Raw genomic sequence first — 24,623 nt, forward strand, 5'->3', positions numbered from 1 at the left:
CAAAAGCACATTTTCTACCCTGTCCTCATTTACATTTATCTAATGCTTAAGGTCATTTGTGATCATTTGAGTGTATTTCAGCATATGGAATCAGTGAATAATAGATTTCAGCCTCATGCTGTGAAGAAAGATTGTGTTTTTACAAGACAGGATGTTGTTTACTGGGTGTTAATAATCACTAATTAATAAACAAATCTAGATGTCATAAAATGTTGCACTTTAAGGAGTAAAAATATCAAGTGTTTAACTTCTTGAGTGCAGTAGTGTTTGAGGCCTTATTTGCATAAATAAAATAATTAAATTACAAAATAATGTGAAGTACTATATGAAAACATAAGACTCATAACACTTGATTTTTAATTCTACATTCTTAAGGCTTTTACAGATTTGTTGTAACAATATAAAGTTTTCTAAAATGACTATTCAAATTGCTCTCTAATGGATTGATCAGTCCTTCAGATTCAGGAATGACGTGATGCAGTAACAAAGTTATATGATCCCTACTTAATGCCTTGAGGGAACTAAAAGGCTAATGTAAAGTCTGAAATACTACTGTAACCTTGATTCACTTTTCCTGCAGATGAAAACCTTAGTTACATAATGGTTGTGGGGAGGAAAAAAAAGGAGAGAAAAACCCACAAGAAAATGAAGAAAATGTAGTGTTTTGGATGGAAGAATGCAGCACTGGCATGCAAAGTGACATTCAGTGACTTCTTTTACATTGATCAGATTTTGCAGGCAAATGAATATAGTGATGTCTGTAAGTGACTTACTGAGCATCAATTTAATGTGGAGAAGGCATCTTCTTTCCTATAATCATTTAGACGGCATCCAGTCTTGCAACTTCACAGTGGCCAGTGCAAAGTTAAAAAATTCTTTACATATAAAAATTATTCAGAATAGACTCTTCTCACAGCACCTTCATCTTATGGCAGGATCTTGCACTCTTTGCCTGGCACAGGAGCAGAAATTACCAGTATGAGAGTCAGTTTGCAACTGTTCTGGATATTTAAGTCTATGCCTGGAAAGTATGCCAAAACCTGAATGGAGCAAAAAGGAACAGTCTGGTATCAGCCAAGAGAAGTTAGATTAGGACAACCTGCCATACTTTTATTTATTTAGATTTATACAAAATGCCATAAATGAGCACTTATCTAGCCCTCTGCCGAGTCTTGATTATTGTTTAAAAATATGGTAATGTAAGCCAAACTGGCAGTTCGTCATATTGTGTGTTATAATGTAATAATAGTAAACAGTTTACTTTGCAGTGGATATACAATTCTATTTTATTTTTATTTTTCATGAATATGCCCAGGACTTCTTGTTTATGTTTACTAGAAAGAGGTACAGTAATACCACCAAGTTAGTAGTAATGTCTTGCCATAGTGAAGGGTATTAATACCATGTATGTGTTCAACAGTTTTATTTTTTTTACAGTTCAGAAATTATCCATGAATTGCATTGTTTACCCTATAACTTAGCATATGTTTCTTTGTACCATCAGCTGCTACTGATTTGACGTGTTTTATCATTGACATGGTTTATCATTGTTTTAACATATCCACCAATCATTAAATTAACAACAAAGTCAAGAAATCCCCGCTCCTTGTTTTCTATTTATTTTAATGGGGAAGTCTTCCTGAAACAGCTGTTAGAGTAGTAGAAGTTTGAAAAGTTGTTGTTGTTACAAATGTCATAATGGAAAAACTTTACCAAAGAGGAAGACTTGCAATGTATTCTGCAGGTTAACAGACTCAGTCTGTCCTACCAAGTGGGGAATTTGTTCGTCCTTCAGATTGCCTTGTCTGAGAACATGGAAATCTGTAAAGAACAAAAGTTGTGTTCTAAATGCTGATATGGGACCTGTGGAGTTTTAGCTGTGGAGAAGTCTATTGTTCTGCCAAGAGTTGCCTCAGAGAGATTCCGTTTCATGTAGGGATGTAAACAAGGACATGTAACATCAAGCCAGTAACAGAAATGCTTGTGGCTGTGCACCCTTTGGTTTGATTAGTAATAGTGTATCATATACTCTTTATTCATTCTGCAATCATCTTTAGAACCCACATCAAGAATTAATGACCATGTAACGAAAAGAGACAATTTCTTCTGCTTAAAGACTAACAGATGGATTATAATTTTATTTGAGATTTTAGTGTTCCTTACCAATGTAGTGCAATTAAAAGTTTCCAGAACTAAATCCATAATGAAAAAACACTTTCAAAATACCGAATGGCATCCAGCATAACAGTGGATGAGGTCTCAATGACCGAGCACTGAAATATATTGTCCTGATTGTGTTCTTGTATCACTTTCCTCTTTATAATTGCAAAGGTGAATATTTTACCTTACTGCAATGTTCTTGAAATATGTCAACTTCATAACCTTCCTGATTTCAACTGGTCTTGTAACAGGTTCCATCAATGTGGGACAGACTTTCTCTCTGTTTTCATTCATCAAAATGACCTGAGTGTTGGTAAATTCAAACTTTTTGAAAACATTTTATTGAATTCACTGTGTTTGTCACCTTAGCAACCCTAAAGGAATCCCTTTCTTCCAACTACTTTTCCAGTCTCAAGTAACACTCTTGCATGATAGCATCTGTAGGTAAGGAGGAAGCTGCCAAAAGGAACATTTCCTGCTCTCTGGTTAGGAAGAAAAAGTTACTGCTTCCTCCTCACTTAATTTGATCACTTCATGTATATGTGGAAAGAACAGTCTGTGTGCTCATGTCCATTCTGAAGTTGTCACTCTTTATCACAGAAAACTCAACTCAGGTGGAAAGCATTCCACACCTCTGGTCATACTTGCCCTGCTCTATATCTTCTTCTGTTTCAATCTACTTATTTTTAGATGACTCTGATCAGTACTGATCACAGTACAAAGTGTGCATAAATAGGTATATGTAGTGGAATAATTACTCTTTTTGTTCCCCTTCTAAAAATGCGTAACAGTGATTGGTTTTTTTCACTGCAGTTGAGCACAGAGATAATAGTTTCATGACACTGTCTGTCACAACATCAGGAGCTTTCCAGTGATGGTCATTTTAGAGACCTTCATTTTCTATATCAAGTGATAATTATTTTTTCAGTTGTACATTTTGCACACTGAATTTAATCTGTAATTTTATTCTCCAATTAATCATCCTTCTTTTTCATTTTCCTCCTTTCATTCTTCTGCAATCTTTCACAGTCTATTATTTTCCTTACTGTCTTGAATGACTTCTTAACATCATCAAGCTTTGCCACCTCAATGCTCATCTCTTGTAAACATGTTGACTAGAACAGGTCCCAGGGGTACTCCGCTGATTATGTCCCTCCACTGTGAGAATTGACCATTTGCTACTACCCTGTTCCCTGTCTTTTGTTCTATTATTTAGTGTCATGTCAGGACTCTTCTTCAGTGACAGTCTGTTTTCCTAGAATGTTGGTAGTGAGGGTCTTTGCCAATAGCTTTTTGGAATCAGAGGCAGGCTGTCTTACTCAGATCTCCCTTATCTGAATACTTGTTGACGCCTTTGAAGGGCTCAAGGTTTGTAAAACAGGACTTCCTCTTACAGAAGACATATCTAAAAAGGCTTCTGTGCTGAAATGTCTTCAGTTTCTTTCACAGTGAAGTGACTGTTTTGCACTGTTGCATAGAATTAATTTCACCTCTCTGAAATGTTCTTATCCTCTGTGAGTGCCCATTCTGTATCCCAGTTATCAGCTGGCAGGAAGATTTAGCACAAAAGGAAGAGTTCACTTATTTTTGACCAGCCTGATTTTATTATTATATTTAGTTTTGCAAATTTGTAATACTTCCTTCAGTTGGGTGCAACTTCAGCTTTTAGAGGAATACTTGAACATTCTCTTATACCCTTTAACCATACCAGCTGACTTTCACAAACTTCAAAGCCTCTCTTATTTGTGTATTTCGCCCAGTTGTGTTGACTTAATAAAGTACATTTTGAATTGTATTATACCTTTGTCTGACTTTATGAGGACAGATAAGAATACATAAGGAGAAAAATTTTAAGTCTTATCAAGCGTTGTAAAAAAATTTCTATGAGTTTGGAATAACAGGGGGGAAAGTGTTAAAGTATTACATTGCATTATTTTAAATAAATCTTCCTCAGATCTTTGATTATATCTTAGCTTAAAAAAATTGCTCTTGGTAAAACTATTGCTTTTGTATTCTCTAGTGCTGCACAAAAAGATTAGAAGAAGACCACTGATATGAGAAGTGTAGATCTTTCCTCATATCTCACTGATATGAGAAGTGTAGATCTTTCCTCTAACATCCTTGAGATGTTAGAGTCCTCTAACATCTCAAGGACTTTAAAGGTAAATGTCCTTGAGATGTTAGAGTCAAAGATTGTTTATTCAACTCCTTTTTTGTATCCATTATTCCAGCCATGTTCTACGTTATTTCCTGGTTTATGATGTTACCATTGTACCTTTGTCTACCCTTCCTTGTCTACCTTGGCTCTACATTAGTAGGCAGTCATCAAGTACATCTTACACACTTTCAGTGTGTTCTCTCCTTCACAGGCACTCTTGGCTAATCTTTGCCATAACAAACTTTAAATTTTGACAAGATTATGTTTACAGTGTTGTCTTTGTTTATTTTATTAGTAGTTATTCAAAAGTTAAACAAGGATAATGAAAATGAATGAGGTCCAGGAAATGGGCAGAAGAGTGAATCAGGGTTTGGAAATGAGAGAGTTAAAGAGCTTCATTTACTTGTCAAAGAAATTACTTGATTGTTAAGAAATTAATTCATTTTGATCTGAAAGTCTCATGTGAAGAAAATAAATCTTTAACAGAAGATCAGTCTTTAATCTAGTTTACAAATACTTAACAAGATATAGAAATTGAAGCTAGGCAAATTCAGCCTAGAAAAAATGAGATTTGACAGAATGATAATACATTAGAACATCTATCCATGGGAAGTGATAGTTTCTTAAGCAGTGAATGTGTTTGAATCTTTCTGAAACACATGTATTAGTGTCCTGAGATATATGGGCATGATAGAGAACTTTGAAATCTTGGATGTTTATTGTGGTGCCTTCTGCCCTGAGAATTTAAACACCTGTGAAATACATCTTCTCTGCTGTTTTTAAGTTTCCCTCCATTCAGTCCTTCTGCAGCTGCATTGCTCATTTTACATTCTTGAATGTGCTTCATGGCCATTGCTAAAAACAGTAGTCAGTTTCTGAATAAAGGCTGATTTAGAATGTATGGATGTAGAGGAAGGATATGAAAAGGCAAATTCACAAACACCACTGGTGTTTTTTTATTAATGTATTTTTCATACAAGATATTCTCACTTCTTTTAAAAAATAGCCACACATGTGCTGAATGTTGGCTTGTGATATGTCTACAAAATGAAAAGATTTATTGTACAACAGTTGCATTTACATGCAGTGCATTAATTATGTCCCAAAAACTTAGTAGCTTTTAATACACAGCAAATGTGTAAGTATTACTACTGTTAGATTTGAAGTCAAAGCTGTAATGTTCCCATCTGAATTTTAGCAAAATATGTTGTACAAAATAGGAGAGAGAAAATATGTTCTCAGAATAAGGAATAAGGCAAGTGTGTAATTTTATAATGCACTTTTTAAAAGGAACTTTTAGGCAGGGAAATCTAGAGGGGATCATGGAATCATAGAAGATCTAAATATTGAAGAGGCCCATAGTTGGGTGTGGTGGTTTTTTTCTTCTACTATATTACTACGTTAATGTGATGAGGTTTAATCATGAATTGTCGTACCAGATACTTTATAAACAGAGCAAAAAGGAAGCTTGTGTTAGAGAATCTATGATCTAAGACCAGAGAGAGATATGGTGAGGAAAGATAACAAGGATAGCTGAAGCAAACGTGAGAGGCAGAATTGGAGGCACAAGAGCCTCTTCTCAGTTTTTAGGTGCTATTTTAAAGGGCAGTTTCAAGGATAATGGAGTAAGTTTGTGAATATTATGGATAACATAGCAGAAGAAATTTGTACAGGTGTGTGCTTGAAAAGTTAAGTGCAAGATGTAGACTGACATTAGGGCTGATTAAAGAAGGGACTTGTCCTTTCAGTATTGAATGAGAGATAAAAAATAGGGATGTGAACTGTTGTGAAGCATTTGGAAATGACAACTTGCAACTTACCTGGAGGAGGACAGAGAAAGATGACAAGATCAGAGTTGTAGGCAAGAAAAACAACCTTTGTAGCAGCCTGCTGAATAAATATTAATATGGCAAGCCTGCATTTTCCATGAGCAGAGAGAATAGTATTGTGATGTTTAGATGGAAGTGATGATTACAGGGTCAAGAGGTTGAGTGGATTGGTAAAAAACTTCTTAGAGGTACTATGCAGAGAGAGTAACCAGCAGAGCTGAGTTATGCAGATACAGAGAAAGTACTAAGCTAAGCCTAGATTACAGACTAGAATTAATGGTTATGTCCAAAATTATGATCCATAAAGTGTAGTTACAATGCCGTGTGGTACTTTAGATGCAATGAGTTTCTCAGTCACTGAGGCTCTGAAAAATATTGAATTTAGGGCCTGTATGCACAGTATGAAGTAGAGAAATGAGTATGTTTTTAGTTTTTATGGAGGACATAGCCCAGAAGTAAAATTCAGAGGAAGAAAATGTTGAGGTGGAACATTGTGAAATTATGAGAAATATGGGAAATGTCTGAAGATAATCTTGAGAAGCGCATATTTTAAAAATTGTAAAACAATTAAAATAACCCAAGCATAAAACAGTGGAATTAAGAATTAAAACAAAGAGCAAGATATATTGGTTTTAAGAGAGATTAAATGTCCAAGAGACTGAGAATAAAATGCAGCTATTAAGCCTAGCTTGAGAAAATCATTAGTATACTTTGACAAGAGCAAATAAGTAACATGGAGGTTGCCAAAATCTGCAAGGACATTGTCAGAAGAATGTGCCCATTGACAATTGTAAATATCACATCAGTAATGCTTAGAAATATAAGAGGAGAGGAAAAATGGTTGTACCTGCAGATGAAAGCTTAACTTTGGTCCCTTCAAACCAGATATGCGCTGTAGGGAATGAGATAATGGATAAGAACACAAAGCAAAGTAAAGCAGTGAAAGTAAGAAAGGCAGAAGGTGAAAGAAGGCGGAGAAGTAAGAGCAGCCTTGTAAGAATATAATAAGAAAGATGGGGAAATTATAGTAGGCAATTTTGCAAGATTTCTCAGAGGAGTTATAATGATAGGTGTACACATTGCCTCTATCACTAGATTAAAATCCGTCTTCTTGATCTTTATACATAACTAAGCACTCTCAAACCAAGATCAAGGTGCAGAGAAACATCTTGATGATACCTTTTGTTAATGTGTTAATGAACTTGCTTGCTTAATGTCATAGAAAAAGTCATCTAAGCCTCCAGACAAAACCTTTTACCTGAACCTGTATACTTTCCAATGATAATGCTTTTCAAAGATTGAAACTTAAATTAAAATATGAAAAGAAGAGGTGGGTAGATAGGGATTCTTGGTAGCTGTTCATCTGCTAATTGGGATGATTTTTAAAATCCTTATTAAAACTACTAATGCATTTTGAAGCAAGTAAGGCTTTTGTCCTTTTTTTCTAATTTTGAATTTTTGTCTTTATCTACACAACTACTTATCTGCTAATTTGAGAGCTACTCTAGCTTGTGCCATTCATCACAAGAACATCTCAGAGGGTCTTGGAAATGTTTCAAGTTTTAACAATCAGAGACTTAACCTGTTTTTTCTCATATAAGTTACCTGCCTAGACACACTGAATAACAGAAGTTGAATAATAATAGTAATGAAGAATTTTGAATGAGAAATAAAACCTGGTAAAATCAAGTCTTTTGTTGTAGATTGCTGAGATACTTTACCAGTGTAAGGAAAAGAGTGTTGACATTTGTCAGGCTATCCTCCGTAAATTAGAATTACTGTTCAGGGGAAGCCTTGGCTGCTGTAACTATCCCTGCAACATTAGCTATTTTATTAATTTTTCTTTGAAATTTGGGGGCTATTTGGGGGTACATTTTTTTACTTTATATCTTGTATTTTCTTACTTGATCTTTGTGTTCTAATAACATAATTCTTATGTCTTAACCTAATCACATTTTCTGACTTACTTGTCAATTGAAAAGAAAAAACAGGGGGAAAACGAAGAGTTTCTTTGATTGTTTGTGTCATGTGTTGTTCGGAGTTTTTTAAAATGAATTTGTTTCAGAATTCTTCAGAATGGCAGAAGGTTGACAGCCTAGGAAACTAAAGCATGAGTACATCTTTTCTTAGACTATTTTGATAGTGTGCTTTATCCCTGACCTGGAGAAGGCATCTCTGCATGTGAGAGGATGGTTCATTTTCCATAGCTCATTCAGACCTTGTCCTCCTTTTTGCCAGGTCTACCATCAAGATTGCTAATTATAGTAATAGGTTTGTGAAGTGAGTACTTTTCATGTGAAAACTGGTCAAATTCATTTGATACTGGCCATAAATTGCCCATTAGTGGATATCAAGTTTCAGCCACTGTCACTTTAACCTAAATAGGAGCTGAACAGTGCAGTGCTGTTTTTCTCTTGCACCCTATTTCATTTTTAATGTTTTTCTCGTGGCCCAAAAGAGCTCCCAAGTGTTTTATATTTCCATTGGGTCTCAGACCCTTTTCTGCTGAAACTCAGTTGCCTATTTTCACTTGTTAGAAACTAAACCTGCTTGAGTTAAATAAGCCAGTACAAAATATTGTCTAGTGGGCTTTACACAGCCTTAAGCATGTTGCTTTGTTGGTTTGTTTGGGTTTTTTACCAAAAAAAAGGCACTGAAGGTGTGGCTTGGACAGAAATATACAGTAAAGCCCATTTCCCAAATGTACAGTGTAATTTCAGTTCTTAATACTGTAGCACCTTCCCTCAAAAGAAAGGCATAAAAATATTGTTGTTTCAAAACTTACTTTGCTGGAAGAAAAATTACTTCAGAGAAGAATGTGGCTTAGGTAAACTAATTTAGTATCCTTGTAAAGGAACAAGAAGAAAATACAATTTAGCTTGCATTTTCTTCATGCCAGCACTCAACACAATACCGGCAATTTAAGAGACTTTTTGTGGTGTGGTATTTTTACACTTATTTCTACTTTTTAAAAGGAAATTTCATAAAAACTGAGATTTTCAGATTTCCATTGCTGCCTCTTTTCTGGATTTCCTGACAGTGATTTTTTTTAAATGGAAATGCAATCAGCCCTTGCTTCATGGTGCCTTCAGTATTTCTTTCATGTCTGACCACTAAGTCCAAGAGTCACATCCTTAGTAATCCATGAAAAAATTATTGCTCTTTGTGCCCTTACTACACAGAGATACATGCATTTAACTACCTTTTTCAGGATTGTTTTGTAATATCAGTGGATTTGTCTGTACTTGGCAGTCAGGAATTGCATTTGTATTACAAAATTTTTTTGGCTAGTTGATGGTATTTATATAAGTCTTAAGGCTGATTCACTGTTTTCATTAGCACTAGAACTCAGAAGAGCTGATTCAGAACCAGGCTGATTCTGACATCAGTGTTAATGACAGAATTGTGCTGACTCTGAGCAGAATTTATTCTGATTCCCAGATATGCAGGGACATGTCTGCTTCACAGGTGCACATGCAGATGTTCAAAGGCAGCTCCTGCAAATCTGTGGAAGCAGGTAGCAGTGTAGATAGGGGAGCCCTGGGTAAGCTACTGAGGCTGTTTTGGAGGTTGCAGCCAGTACTGCATTTCACATCCCTGGCTGTGCCTCCTTTACTAGTCATGCTCGCACATAGCTAAAGATAGCATGGATAAATGCATACAGCCTGTACTTCCATCTCTCCCACCAGTGTGCACACATCCTGAGTCAGACCAGGATGAGTCCCACTAGTGTTAATTGTTTTTACAAATTATATTTAGTTTACATGGTGATTTCCCTGCAGGAATAAAGATTTTCCTGTACTTTTGGAAAATATATGGCAAAGTTCATTTTGAATTGGTAAATTTTTCATTGTCCTATGCATAATTATGATATCTTCATGTATGTAGCTGTACTGAAGCTGGAGACCAAAAGCAACCCTTGTAGTAGGTCAGAAAAAGGGAGAAAGATTGGCTTATGGATGGATGTGGTGCCCTTAGCTCCCTCCTTTTAACAATACAGATGCCGGTCGTGTTGCACCACTGCTCAGCTCCTGGCAACTTGTCAGTTCCATACTTTGTTCAGCACTTTGGTTTATGAGCTTTTACCTCCTGACACAAACTCCTCTGTGTCTACAGTAGGTGTGCACAAAAAATACTGTGTTTCAGGTGTCCAGCAGAAATCTGACAGTAATGTGAGGGAGGGTGGGTGGGTTTAGTTTTGGTTTTTTTGGAGGAGGTGGCACCTGTGCTTCCTTCCCAACTGCATGTGTGAAGGATAGTAAACATATGGGTTAAAAAAATCATAATTCAAATTTCTATACTGGTACTGATCAGATCTCTGTTTCTGTAGCAATGAGAACCAAAGGTGGCCTTTTAAGGCTCACAGTTCTTCTACCAATTTCCAGTTCTGCTTCAGGCTTCTTAAAGTATTAGAGTGCGTGCTTTAAACCCACAAAACTTACCTTTACCTAATTTTCACCATTCTAACCTAAGTTTCCACGGAAACAGGGTTGAAAAAGCCGCTGGTAGCCAGCAGGCAGCCAGCAGCTGAGAGTGAGAACTCTCCTTTGTCACTTTCCACTACTGGATGCCTGCTGCGTGCCAGTGTGCAAAGCTACCTAGGCTTCTAAAATCTGGATTACTTTCAATTTGAGGGGGAAAAATTAAATTAATCTACTCTTTTCTGTCTTTGGATTGTCACAGTAAATTCCAGGAGGGCAAATGGGCTAATGAGTTCTGATCTGTTCGGTTACATTGAGCCCCTCACAATCAAAGCTTTGCCAACCAACTGGGCCTCTCCTTTCATAATTTCCATGTTTTAAAAGCATTCTGTCTCAAATTTTGTGTCTGTGGACATGTACATGCATATTTTGGTACCTTAATTCTTTATGGCCCTGTGTCTATTTATCTACATAATTATGAGCCTTTTTTGCATACAGCATAGTCAATGTACAAAATTCCCTTTTTTCTTGTATACTTAAGGAACATTTCTGAATGAACACGTTATAAACTGATCCTCGGTTAAATATTAGGAGTAGGATGTGAATGGAGATGGCTTTTAACCAGAAGTAGATTATAGCTGCAGGAAGACTAAAGGGTCTATTTGGTCAAGACTCATACAAAACTGAGATAAGCATGCACAACCTGACAAGATCAGATTAGACCCTTCCCCCACAAATGCTTTTCCCATAAATATTTATCTTCTTTCTATTATAAATAACCAGGAAATGAAAAAGGATAAATTCCTTTTTTTTTTAAATAGCCTAGAAATAGAAATGCAGCTTCAAATGTTTGGGGTAATGATATTTAAAGTATGCAGTAAATTCCAATACTAGTTGCTGTTTTTTAAAGGACTGAAATTCTTTGTGGCAGCTACATACATCGGCAGCATTTATAAACAAAGAAGAACTTTGTACATATGTGAATTTTTGCCTACTACTGGGTATCTTAGAATTAAATAGTTTATCACCTGTGAGAGAATAGGTGTTGACAGAGTCAGCACTGCTGTATTTTTAAGCTTGCTGGAGGCAACATTACTAGCATTGAAGTTAAGCTTGGCATTTTTTCACCCCGTCTCTCCTCCCTCCGGCCCAAGTGAATGTTCACTTCATCAATGAGAAACACAACTGAATTGCCTGCCAGATGTAACAGAGATCCATGAAATCAAATCTATTCTGCAGATTTGTGCTTCATTCAGATTGTCGATACTTTGACTTCACTTCCTCATGCAGTAATGTTAAGGGGTAAAAAACTGAAGCTGTGCACGTGCCACTAATTCAGAAATGCATATTTGTTGGTGATCCACTCATCAGAATCTGAGTGGATTGCTTTTCTGCTATAATAAAAATAGCTCTTTAGCTTTGAGATTTATAACCTTAAAAATGTACAGAATAAGATTTTTACATTTGTCTTTGAAAGTAACAAGTTTGCAGTTTTTTAAACACTTTCATTTCATATGAGAATAATATTAATACTTTAAAAATCTCAAGATGAAAAATGTAAGTCCTTTTTTCTTTTCTTTTTTTTTTTTTTTTTTTTTTGAATCTTTTTTTCCTCTAGCATTTTACGATGGGATAATGAGACAGATGTCTCTCAACTGGAAGGACATTTTGACATTGTTATGTGTGCTGACTGGTAAGTACATAAAAATCATAAAACTCATGTTAGAAAAATAGCTTTGCTGGAGTAATTGTACTGTGCTGCTTGCTGATGGCTAAGCAAAGTCAACAAATGAAGCACAAAGCCACCTTAACCTCAACAAATTAATATTCATCTCCATGTGACAGTTATAAGGTAGTCTTCTATCACACAGTAACTTCTACCACATTATTTCCCAAAGATTGATTTTGAGAAGCATTTCCATTTTCTGGAATTGCCTCTGTTTCATGCTTGACGTATCAGTAAATGGACGACTTAGGCAAATTGCAAATAATTATGGCTCAGTGAGGAACAGTCTGGAGAAAAGGGAGTTTATCAACACAAACAGCTCAATTAGCTTACTTCTTAGGAAAGATCTGACTATTGATATAAGGGGATATATTTTTTGTTCCCTGGAAAATCTTTCCAAGGAAAAAGAGATTTTCAAACCCTTTTTTCCACCCCCACCACATTCTGTTCCTTAAATCTATTTGACATCAATATTTGGAGGTATAGGTTTTATATTATTTACACAGGCACATGTTAATTATAAGATAATTTATAATAAGAAAAATAAGAGTACAGCACTTAATTTATGAAAATGTAGATACATGTAGCAATATGGTATCTTGTGTAATAATTTATGCAAATAGATTTGATTATTGACGCAACCCTTTTCTGATACTGCATTTGTGGGATTGTGCTGTGCTGTATTTGCTGCATGCTAGCTTTAAAAATGGTACATTACTAATTATTTGTGTTATATAAATGTAGACAGTGTGAAAAAAACAAAGCTGTGCAAATTTTATTTAGGGTAATTGATATTTTTAAACCAATCTTGCTTTCCTTCATGGATATTTGCTCTTGACCCATTAAATAGCTAAAACAAAACAAAACAAAAAAGCTATCTATGTTTTGTGGCATGTAACTATTGTGAGATGAAATTCTGAAAACAGAGACTTCCTAGAACTGCTCAGTTCAGCAAATTTATGTACCTTACCAAGAAGTAGTTAAAGGCAAAGGATGTATGAAGCTGTCTATTGTTTTTTTTTTTAAACAATGTTCTTTTAAAATGTCTTCTTCTATTCCTCTAAAGCTTTTGTTTTTCTTTCACATTATGGTATTTAAGCAAACTCTTCTTATTTCACAAAGTCATTGGTATTGTATAGCTCTGGAGAAAACGTGTTTAGTGATCTTTTGCCTTTTTCTAACAACTATTTGTTCTCAGAATGCAACAGTGCTTTGTTTCTCTTAGCATTTAATTTCAGAAAAGTTCTTTGTTCCCAAAAAGGACAGAGGAGGGTTTCTAACTAATCGCTGATAATGTGCCTCAGAAATGCATCATCTGATTAAAATAAGGAGCTAAACAACACCATATGATTTCAGCAAGTAATTTAGTAAATGCCTTCCTCACCAAATATTAGAATGGATACTCCAGGTTTCATTGCACAGATGAAGTTAATGCTGGACAGGATTAGATCAGATTAAGTATGAAAGTCAGATCAGAGTGCTGGCGGACATGAGCAGGAGGGCAGCAGTCTTCTCGGAGGCTTAGACAAGGCTCACATATGGATGTTCTCCAGATTATGTGGGTGAAGCAAGGTCTTGCCAAGAGATTTAGAGTTAAATTTGTTCTTCACACAAATATCAAAACAACCTGGCTGTGCTGTCTCTTGTATTCTTGATACTCACACCATGTCATCCTATTTGTGCTGGGAGTACAGCAGAGTGGAGTGTGACTTAAGTTGTTTTTTTCAGTAATATTCTGGCCTAATACCCCTCCCAGTCTGTTTGGAAAGAGTGTAGTTTCTTTAGGAAACAAAGAATCAGACATGACAGGTAAAATACATAATGTATTTGCAATCCCTGCATTTTGTACATTTATTTTGAAGCACTTAAGATGCAGGTAAGTGTATAAATATTTATAGATTTCTAAAAAATAAATAGAAATATGCAGGTTAATTTAAGGAATGTGGGTTTATTCACAAATTATTTCTATTTTCTTATTTTAAGTGCTCATAGATATATGAGCATAGCATAGATATGTGTATAGCTTAATAAGCATGAAAATCCCTTTATTGTTTGCTTATTTTAGAAATAATTTTCTTTGTTATGGTCACTAGGTTTTCTGGTACATGAAAAGGCTGAGGAAAGAAATGTTCCGTGCTTTATCAAACTCAAATCTTCTTTTCATTTTCATGTATTTCTCTTCAGCGATATAGAATCGGTTTGAGAACTGTTGGCAGGATTTTTGCTCTCTGAATTTTTTGGGCTGCCACTGAAAAGGAAAAAAAAAAACATCTCCTTTCTTCTAGCTTCTCAGCTGAAATCTGAAGTATGCAGTGATAAAAAACAGATAGAATAGATTGCATTTAGTTTAACACCATCATACAGCTCATTGTCAGTCAATAAAATCCGAGATTAGAACAGAGAACTAGAAAGCAAAAAATCTGAGTTCAAATATTAGGTACATGGATAAATTTTTATTGAAGTATTTCCAGCAAGGGTGATATTGTCTGATTCTCTGAATAGCTAACCAGTGGTACTGCTTGATCCCATTTACATGAAAACAAGCTCTATTCATAAACATATTTCAAATCCACATGGAGATTCAAGTAAAAAGTACATGATTACAGCAAGCAGCAATATGTTTATATTCATATATTTACAGTCAGAATTTCATAAACCTTGTGTGCAGGAGTGGAAAATAAGTTATTTCCCAGAACAAACAGTCTATTAGTTAACAGCTAAATTTAGTAGCCCAACTAGATTATAAAATAAATAAGAGGCAAACTATGAAAGCTAGTCATTATTTAACCATTCAGGATGTTGACAATAAAACAGTTTCATGGTTCAGCAGTTCCAAAATAATTTTTAAAATGTCAACTATTAGATAAAAATAAGTTTAAAAAATCTATATGAGGCTACACCTGGAAGAAGGATACAGTAAAAAAAATACTGAAATAATGGAATCTTTAAAACATATCCACCCATTTCATATTTTTCAGTGGGAATTTTAAGACCAAATGAGGGCTGTCAGAATTTTTGTTTTTCATTTGACCTACACCCGTGGATATAAAGTCATACAGGGTGCTGGAACTGTGGGTTTGAATAGACAAGGAGAAATCACAGGTGCCTGGATGGACAGGCCAAACACAAGACTCTTCCAAAGTTTTTGAGGGCCTCAGATGTCTAATTATTTAAATAGTGTACATACTCCTCTTTATTGAGGACAAAAATTCAGAGATTTTTAATTCAAAGAGAAATTAAAGGCCAGTAGGACTGAGACAATAAAAAAACTTTATCTTTCACATTATTGTGAAGCAAGTTTTCACAAATTATTTGATGTATTGGCAATATAAGTTTTAGAACCTTGTATTATTTTGGAAATGCATAATATCCTACTTTATTTACTTAGAATGATTCCGTTCTTAAAGTTTGGCACATGCATAAGTATTCACATAACAGAGGCCAGGGGGAGCTATCCCACATTATTTTCACTGCTGAGATTTTTGCTGAAGTCACAGGGAGTTGTGGCTTTGCCAGGAATGTAGAACTGAACTTAAAGTATTCTTTAAATACCTTCAAATATGTCAACTTTGTCTCCATTAGTTTATTTCACTTATTATAAGGAGATCTTTTTGCAGGAATGCCGTAAGACCTCTGTCTGTCCATTTTAGGCCTGATTTCTAGCACACACTTTCAAGTGCATTGGAACCTGATGACATGGAAATAAGAATCTTGAAAGTGAGCAAAAAAATAAATGGCTCTATACATAAGACACTACATATGAATGTAGTAATATCTGAAGCACACCTGTAAACTCAACTCTTTTACCAATGACAGAGCATGCAAAAAACCAAAAAGTTCACATCATAGCCTGTAAAATATATGTCCCTTGTTGCAAGGCAGAAGATGAAAGGATATTAGCATGAAGGAAACTAAGAATCTACTTGTTTTTTTAAATTTGTTTCCTTATGGCTTACTGTTACTTCTCTGCAGTTTTGGTATAAACTTTCATTTTGGCAATTGCAACTTTGATGGCAATTTAAAATTTTAATAAAAGAGTAAGAGAGGAGAGAGGTGACAATGTCGCCTGCCTGTTCATCCAGATTTCACAGGTTAAGAGCATTGCCTAAACAAAGGCCAAATCATCAGCTGTGTTCTCACCTTTCTATTGCTGTGATTGGAAACTTCCTTGCTGACCCAAGAAAACCTTGCTATTCCTGTCCTGAGCTCCATAAACATGAAATATTACCACTAAAGTAATGGCGAGCTTAAGCCAAATTTGAATTGAGGTGTGCGAACTGTGTGTGAGTGGTTTAGAACAATGCATTATTTAATTTTACTAGCTGTTCACAGAATCACAGAATTGTTTAGGTTGGAAGGGACCTCTGGAGATCATCAGGTCTAACCTGCCTGCCAAGGCAGGGTCACCTAGAGCAGGTGACACAGGAAGTCACGTGTTGTGAGCTTTGAAGGATGCTCTCAGGGACATTTTCAGTATGCTGTAGTAATATTTAGTCATACAATTCTACTGGTAAGAAAAACTGCATGACTAAATCCCCTTGCGTGGGCCAAATCCTGTGCTGTTCCTGTCTGCAGCACAGATTATCTAATGACTTCTTCAGGATTTTCCTCATTTAAGGCATCCCCTGACTCAGAGGGAGGATAGAGATGTTCCCTGGAGTCATTGCATTGCAGTAACTTTGCTTACAGTCTTCTCTGATCTTTCTGGCCAGAGTACGTGGCTCAAAAAGCAACAGTTTGGAAACCACAGTATGAGAAACTAGTTTTTATTGGACTAAGTGATGTTCCCAGCGACAGGCCTCTTGGAGGGCAGAGCAACTTGGGGCAACTGTCTCAGGTTATCTGGGTTTCCTAAGCTAAGACAAATAAGGGTCTACCTTCCATGTCACCAAAATATCATTTGGGGTTGGACAGAAAAAATTTTAAGTTCTCAGACACTCAGCTTTGTTTACACTCAGTAAACAAAGGCCTGTAGTTCTCATTGTAAAGGAAAAAGATTGGTAGCAGCAATTGTGCCCCTGTCTCATTGGGAAAAAAAAAAAAAAAAGAGAATGCTATTCAGGTCCATGAAAAGGGGATTTTAATGCTGCTAAGCTGCCCCAAGATTGTGTTTCCACCACACTGCAATAATAAAAATATTATAAATGCACTTTTCATTCAGAATGTGCTTCTCTTTACATAGGATCCCAGGAAGTCTTAAATGTGTGCATGCTTGCGATGTTTCATGTTGAAAAATATTAATTACTTTTCACTATTCTTTTGGGAGATGAATCATGTATTCCACTTCTTCTGCAGGTGGTTAAGTTACCAGTGAAGTAGTGTCTTACAACATCTATCTGTATAGGGATCAACATGAGGTGAACGTCATTAAAACACCCAAGAGACATCAGAGATAAGAGAGGCTTTTTCAAGTAATTAAATTTAAGCACACATGTTTTCAGTAAAGTTCTTCCGGGAAGATAAATCAAAGCTGAGGGGTTGTCATGGTGTCAATTGCTCAAGTTTAAACTTTCTTGTAAGCCAGGCTATCAGGAAAATTGTTAGCTAGTAATTCATATTCTTGAGGAGAAATTCAGAAGATCATATTTTTGTATTAGATGTTCTTCAACATATAGGTATGTTGAATGTTCTTCAACATTCTACCGTATTTTCTCAAGTGTGAGGTTCTGCCAGATTTTACTAATGAAATATGGTCACTTGCAAGTTTTCTTTTGTTTTGTTTTGTTGTTTGTTCCAGAGTAGCAAAGATTCACAGTTCTTGCATGGCTGCTCGACTTTATGGCATATTATACAGTATGCTCCTTGGTAGCTGTGGAGTGTCCGCGCATTCACACATCTCCTGTTCTTGATGAAAGACCTGTGGTTGGCAGACTACTTTTTTCACTTCAGTGTTTCCATCTATTCTTTATGTTCTTTTAGAATTTCAAACCTGGAAAAAAAAACTACCCACATCTCTCCAGAAAAGAAGTTTGAAAATAAAAGGAAGGGGAGTATATTAAAAAACCCATAGAGAATGGACAAAATGCCATGTAGTATGAAACTTAAACTTGACACAAGCTGGAAAGCAGTTTTATTACAGAGAAAATGTGGGGGGAAGAAAAAAAAAGAAGAAAAAAAATCACATTATCTGTGGCCTGCTTGATAGAGTTTCTTATCTGAATCACCAATATAAATGCAGCCCACGGTAGTAAGGACTGAAAGGCATCAGTTGCTATCAGATGGTTGTTCACTAACCATTGTAAATGCACTCATCCACAGTAACTACATGTCCACAAATATCTAGTCAAGAGTGATTGGCACCCTGGCTGCCACTATTAGTATATACATTAAGGTACTGAGGGGCATGAAGAATGAATTATCCCCTCAAATCATGAGGTAATCACACCAAAATAGGGCTGAGCGTGTTGGCAACATTGCATGGGAAAATTGACTCTGCTGCTATCCTTGCGGGACCCATGCTGAAGATGAAGGGTTGCACTCTTGAGAGATGACAACTCTGCACAATCTGGGCCATTGTATTTCAACAGCAATGGAGAGAGGGAGGAGGTAGGGTCTTGTAAATCTTTATAAGGATAGCTAGAGATAGATATAGAAATATAGCAAATATGTATAATAGGTAAGAATTAATGCCAAATCTGTGAAGGTAGAAAGGAAAAAAATACCCTTAATAGTAACACCTGAAATACAATAGAAAACATTTTCAAAAACTCCATCTCCCTTGTATATACATGTAAAATGCTAACTTTTAATGTTGATCCTCATTTCTGATACAGTATTACTTTAATAGCTAGCATGTCTGATTGGTGAATTTCAGCTATATAAAGACTTATTTCATGCTGATAATTTAGCTTTAGTTTAGATTGCATTTCATTTTATGTCTTTTTTAATGTTAAAAGTACCTGAACTGCATAGAAATGTAGACCACAGTTTCTCTTTTACAGCATTGTGTAAACATATGTAATTAGCCTTGTACTTATCTGCATTAGTATCATTAGAATTGAAAACCCATTTTAATCTGGATTCTGTTCTCTTCTCAATGTCAGCCTGTTTCTGGACCAGTACAGAGCTAGCCTTGTTGATGCAATAAAGAGATTACTCCAGCCCAGTGTAAGTATGTTTCTATTTTCTCCTGAACACTGGCTTCAGAATAATTAGTCTGTGCACAATGATTGAGAGAGTAATGGAATGGCAGGATTAATGTCATGTAATACTTTAATACTTATTATGTCCAACTTCAATTGAGTCTTCTAATCTATCAGATTCTTTCCTAATCATAAACTAGGAAACTTCTTATACTTGGCCTTCTGATAAGGAACACAGTGGGTAGTAAAATAAATGAAACCGCTTCAAAGATAGCGTCAGATTATTTTTATCAAAGCGTTTCTCAAGTATTTTCCTTTGATAATAATGTCTTCATATTAAAGTAAAATACGATATTGAAAGTTTTTATGTTGGCTTCTGTCATTTTTAATCCCTTCAATTGTAACCTTTGTCATTGTGTATTTATTTATTATGAAAGAATATTTTTCCTTTTCATTTATGTTTATATAAAATGAACAAATCGCTTGTATGTATACTGTGGCTTAAAACATTTTTCCATTAAGTAAGCACTGTGTTTACATGTTTTATACCTTAGAAAGTAATGAAATTATGCTCTTCATAAAATGATTACATGTTTTACACGAGTGTCACTCAAGAGATATTTTTTCAATTTAAATCTATTGGGCTGTTTAAATCAGAGAGACTTGCAGGCAAAAAAACTCTGTTACATGCATATATAAAATATATATATATCTTCTCAAATATTTAAAAAGGGGAAGATATGAAAAGAAGAAAAGGAGAAAACATTAACTAATTGCTCTAAGTAGGATTTTGAAACAAATTTTATCATTCATGTTTAACATCCAAATCTTCCAATAAGGTATACTTTAAATTTGAAAACAAAACATTTTGTGCTAGGAGTGCGTTTCCAAACTTTATTTAAAATTTGCAGTACTTCTGTACTTTTTGTACAAGAGATTTGCTTTGTAAAAGGAATAGAAGACCCAAACATGCAAAGGCTTAAGAGTCATTTTAGTTGTGTAAGTAATCCCATTCTTTGCTTAGAGTGATCAGGTTTCTATTCCTGGTTCTATCATAGACTTTCCTGAGTGACCTAAGGCAAGTTACTTAAGACTGAATTATTTTAATGAGCTGTGGTGCAAGGCTGCCAGGAAGACAGGAGAAATGTAACCACCTTGAGGAAAAGGTTGCCCAGATATTTCTGTCAGTGGCAGTAAGAAGAGGTTAAGCAGCTTCTGCTCAGAGTGATGCATTCTGACTTTCATGATGTATCAACAGTTGTCAAGCTGCAAGAATTTTTGGGACCACAGGCGATTGGAACACAAAGCAGATCCCAGTTAAAAAAAAAAATTGTTTTCAGTCCAGATCAGTGTCAGCAACTGGTTCTTCAGGTATTCTCATGTGCTGCTCAACTGGCTCCATGAAAGGATACTGGGAAAGAAGAGCAAGAGTGGGAGGAAGAGAAGTGTGTAAGAGGTGCCCTGGTAACTGTGGAATTAGGCTGACTTTAAGCCAAGCCTGGCCTGACTCTTTAACTCCAATCAGGCAATTGAAAATCAGAACATGCCTTTGTATTTCAGAGCATATGAGCTGCACTCCTTATGAATGTAGATGGAGTAAAGGGAGATGACTTTTTCTTGCCTGTCTTCCTAGTTGTATTTGCTTCTGCACATTTTGATCTATAGCATAGTCAGTATTAATAACCTAGCACTTATTTGCTGTGCATTTTAGGCATAGCAAACGGATCCTACTTCTTATCAGCAAAGCTAGCTTATGAAATTCAGGCTCCATATAGGAGTTTCTGTTGCAGAGTTTTGGACCCCTATCCAAAATCGGTATTTTTAAACTAAATTCAGTTGCCTAATCCACTTTATGAATGGCTATATGGATGGATATACAGTTATGGCATGGCCTTGCAAATTATTGTGATTTATAACTAAGAGAACAGCAGACTATTGTATAGGATAGGAGCTGGGAGTACAGACACCTGAAACGAGCTCTCTTGTCCAAAAAGGACGTGTTCAGCAGAGATGCCTTCAAGCATATGCCTTCATGGTTTGAAAGACACAAACAAAAACATATGCTCATTCGAGATCCCAAAGATGCAGTCACAAGTATGAAATAGTTACCAATTTCACTGCTCTTGTTAACCTGTATAAATCTAAGGATAATGTCAGAGGGCACTTTACTAAATGGCACTATACTCAGGCTTTTAAAGGACAAATAAATCAATAGTGAACTTACTTTCCAGTTGCAATAATTAAGAAGAGTTTATGGGCATTAGTTTATGCCCAAGCTAAGGGATAAACTTCTTTTATTAAGTTCACTCTTCTACAATAATTATTTTGTCTCAAATTTAGAACTTTCCTTTTTGGAAATACTCTGACAAATTGACAAAATTGACATACCTAAATGCAAGTCATTTTTCAAATATAACTAGGATACAACTAGTTTAGAAGAGTCCAGGGAAAATAATAACCAACACTAGCTACAGAAAAATAGTGGAATGAACAGAGAATAACAGACATCCTTGCAAAGCTTTCTTGAAGGAGAGATTCAGAACACATAGTCTATTCCTACTGTTAATTAGAAATTTATCTGTGGTATTTCCTTTTTCAATAAGGATAATATTTCTGGCTATTAGAATCCTTGTGGCACAGAATGATGTGTTTTGATTAACTTTATGTTTGCCTTGAAACAGGACCCTGATCATTTCAGTCATCTGGTTCCTAGTACTGACCCCGTGGACAGTTGAGTTGGCACAGGAAGAAATTCACAGAGAGAAATGAGCAGCTCACAGATTTACTGAGGGCTGAAATTTCTATCTGAGTTTGTTACAGAGGCAAATGTCACCTTTAAACCCATCTAAAGGATTAGGCTAAGAAATATTACATCAAGCAAATTTATCTTTAATAGCTGTATTTTATTTCTCTCAACATATTTGACTTGATTTGCCAACATTTAGGTGGTATTTATATCATTAAAATTTACTTTTCCTTTCAACCTCAGAATAAGCATTTGGTTTTTTGCATATTTCCCTAATTAAGAACAATTTTTTTATCAAGGTTTTGATTCTTCTTGGCCTATTCATTCAAAATCCCAATGAAGTCAATAGGATGCTGTTGAGCTGAGATTAGTGCCATCAAACAAGACCACATTTAGTAATAATTGATGAGTAAAGTCATATCCAAAATATGAATGACTGTCCCATTGTCTTCCTGTAGCATTTTAGTGACACTTCAAACTATCAGAACTAGCATTTTTCTCTCTGTTTTGTTTTTTTTTTTTTTTTTTTTTACAAGTTTACTGGAAGTGTTTTTCCATCTGAGAAAAGGACATTTTGTATTTTAAACATCATCCTTTAAAGATCTTGCTAGGAGACACTTTTGAATTAGAATTAGACTTGAAATAGTCCATCAAGAGTAGAGTCAGGACACTGATTCTGTATTATATCCTGTATTTATCAGGACACTGATTACTGTTTTTCTCTTTCAAATTTAATTGAAAGTAGTCTTCAGAGAATATGAGAAGGAATGGCCTCATGGACTGCTGACTCCAGATGGGGCAAAGGAATGCTGTTGTGTGGCACCTCATCAGAGCTGCTGGATCAGTGGCCAGTGTAGGGTCTGTAGCCTCCAGCAGTCTCTGTTCACAAGGTTTAGTCACATCTGAAGCTCCCATGTGGATCATATGGTCAGTAAGCCCTGGGTAAGGGACATTTTTCCCATTACAGTGATCATGAAAATGAGGGTCTCCAGAGGAGTCTTGGCCTTCTTATGCCAGGAAGGGTTTCTGCAGAACAACATTCTGGGGAGCATTAGATGGCAGCAGGAGGAGCAGGATCCTCAGCTGAAGGCTCCCTTTGCTGCCCACTTCTGTCTGATGACATTAAAGCATGCCAAGGATGTGAGGGAACCGATTGTGAATTTCCTGTGTTTAATGTTTTTCATCCTGAGCTGAGCCTGTATTCAGACCTAGCATTTACATAAGCAATTCCAGTGCCTTCGGTGGGAGTTACACCCGTTTGCACCTCTTATTTTGCCACAGAATTAAAGCTACAGCTACACAAATGAACAGAAGTTGAGTTGGTTTAGATATTGCCCTAAGACTCCTTTGTGCTTTAATTTCCCGTGAGAAAGATGAGGGTAACAGCATTTCCCTATCTCACCAAGCTGTTGTGAGAATAAATATAATGTTGTGGTGTTAATGGTTGGAATCTTTTAAGTACACATTAGCACCATAGGTACTGACATAGCATTTTTATTGCTGCCTCACTGTGCATTGTCTCGGTGTACATGTGCATGTGTGAGACACAGATTTGTTCCCTATTCTCCTCACTAAGTGTCTGTGTCAGTATTGTAACTTTCCAGCATTCCTATTGAAATTCTCTGTACTGATCACTCTTTTCCTGTGGCTTACAGATTGCATTTTCTCAAGCTAAATGTACTCTCTCAGCGTCTAATCCTTTCACAACTTTTTCAGATCCCCAAAAATGTTTTTTGTCTCTTTGCTTGATTACAGCACCTCACAAATTAATCTTAGCTCTCATTAACATAGGAGTTAAATACAGGAACTTACAGTAAACTTTGTAGCTCCCCTCAGTGTGATATGCTGTTGGCTGATATTAACCTTTGTTTACAGCTCTTCAACCACTTTTCATTCCATGTGACAGAACACAGTATTCAGCCAATTAGAATTAATTCTGCAAATAAGACTTCAAGAGATGCTCTATCAAGTAGGTTAGGTTTTGGGCAAGTACTTTGCACGGAGTGTCTAAAATCTATCAGTTCAAGGTACAGTCATTTTTGTTTTCTTAAATACAGAAGGATGAACAAAAAATTAGGTAATGGACCATAATGTATTGCCTGGGCTTCATAAGTGACCTGATCATCTCGCAAGAACCAGAATGAGTATTCAGGAACATTAATTCTTGATTTAAATGCAATTGACCAATTTAAGGTCAAATTTAGTTGCTCTGCTCAGATAGTTTAAAATATCTTCAAAAAATTAATGATTGGGTCTGATTTGCCTCCCATTTTGCCTTGTTTTATACTGTTGTAATTCCACTGACAGCAAATGGGAGGTACTCTTCTATGTGTGCGGAAGAAAAAAGAAAATCATTATTTACAGTCTTTGCATGGTCATGAGCTAACAAATGGATTTTTCATTGAGCGTATGTTCTGTATGCTTTTTCTGTGTTTTGTTTTGGTAATCCACAGACACCATTATTATATGGAAAGAAGCAGATGTATTGCAGTTGGCAGTTT

The 24,623-nt window shown here is 35.7% G+C and overlaps 1 protein-coding gene across 1 annotated transcript in view; it reads left to right on the top strand.

The window, feature by feature from the left end:
• The window catches only part of CAMKMT (calmodulin-lysine N-methyltransferase), a 211,699-nt gene that overhangs the window by 178,496 nt on the left and 8,580 nt on the right, over nt 1-24,623 (top strand). Inside the window, exons 8-9 of the mRNA XM_041476996.1 lie at nt 12,187-12,261; nt 19,338-19,401. Coding sequence (XP_041332930.1) covers nt 12,187-12,261; nt 19,338-19,401 — 139 coding nt within the window. The remainder of the gene's footprint in view (nt 1-12,186; nt 12,262-19,337; nt 19,402-24,623) is intronic.

This window comes from Pyrgilauda ruficollis, unplaced genomic scaffold (genome assembly GCF_017590135.1).
Source record: "Pyrgilauda ruficollis isolate IOZ18807 unplaced genomic scaffold, ASM1759013v1 scaffold4, whole genome shotgun sequence".
Taxonomy (NCBI): domain Eukaryota; kingdom Metazoa; phylum Chordata; class Aves; order Passeriformes; family Passeridae; genus Pyrgilauda; species Pyrgilauda ruficollis.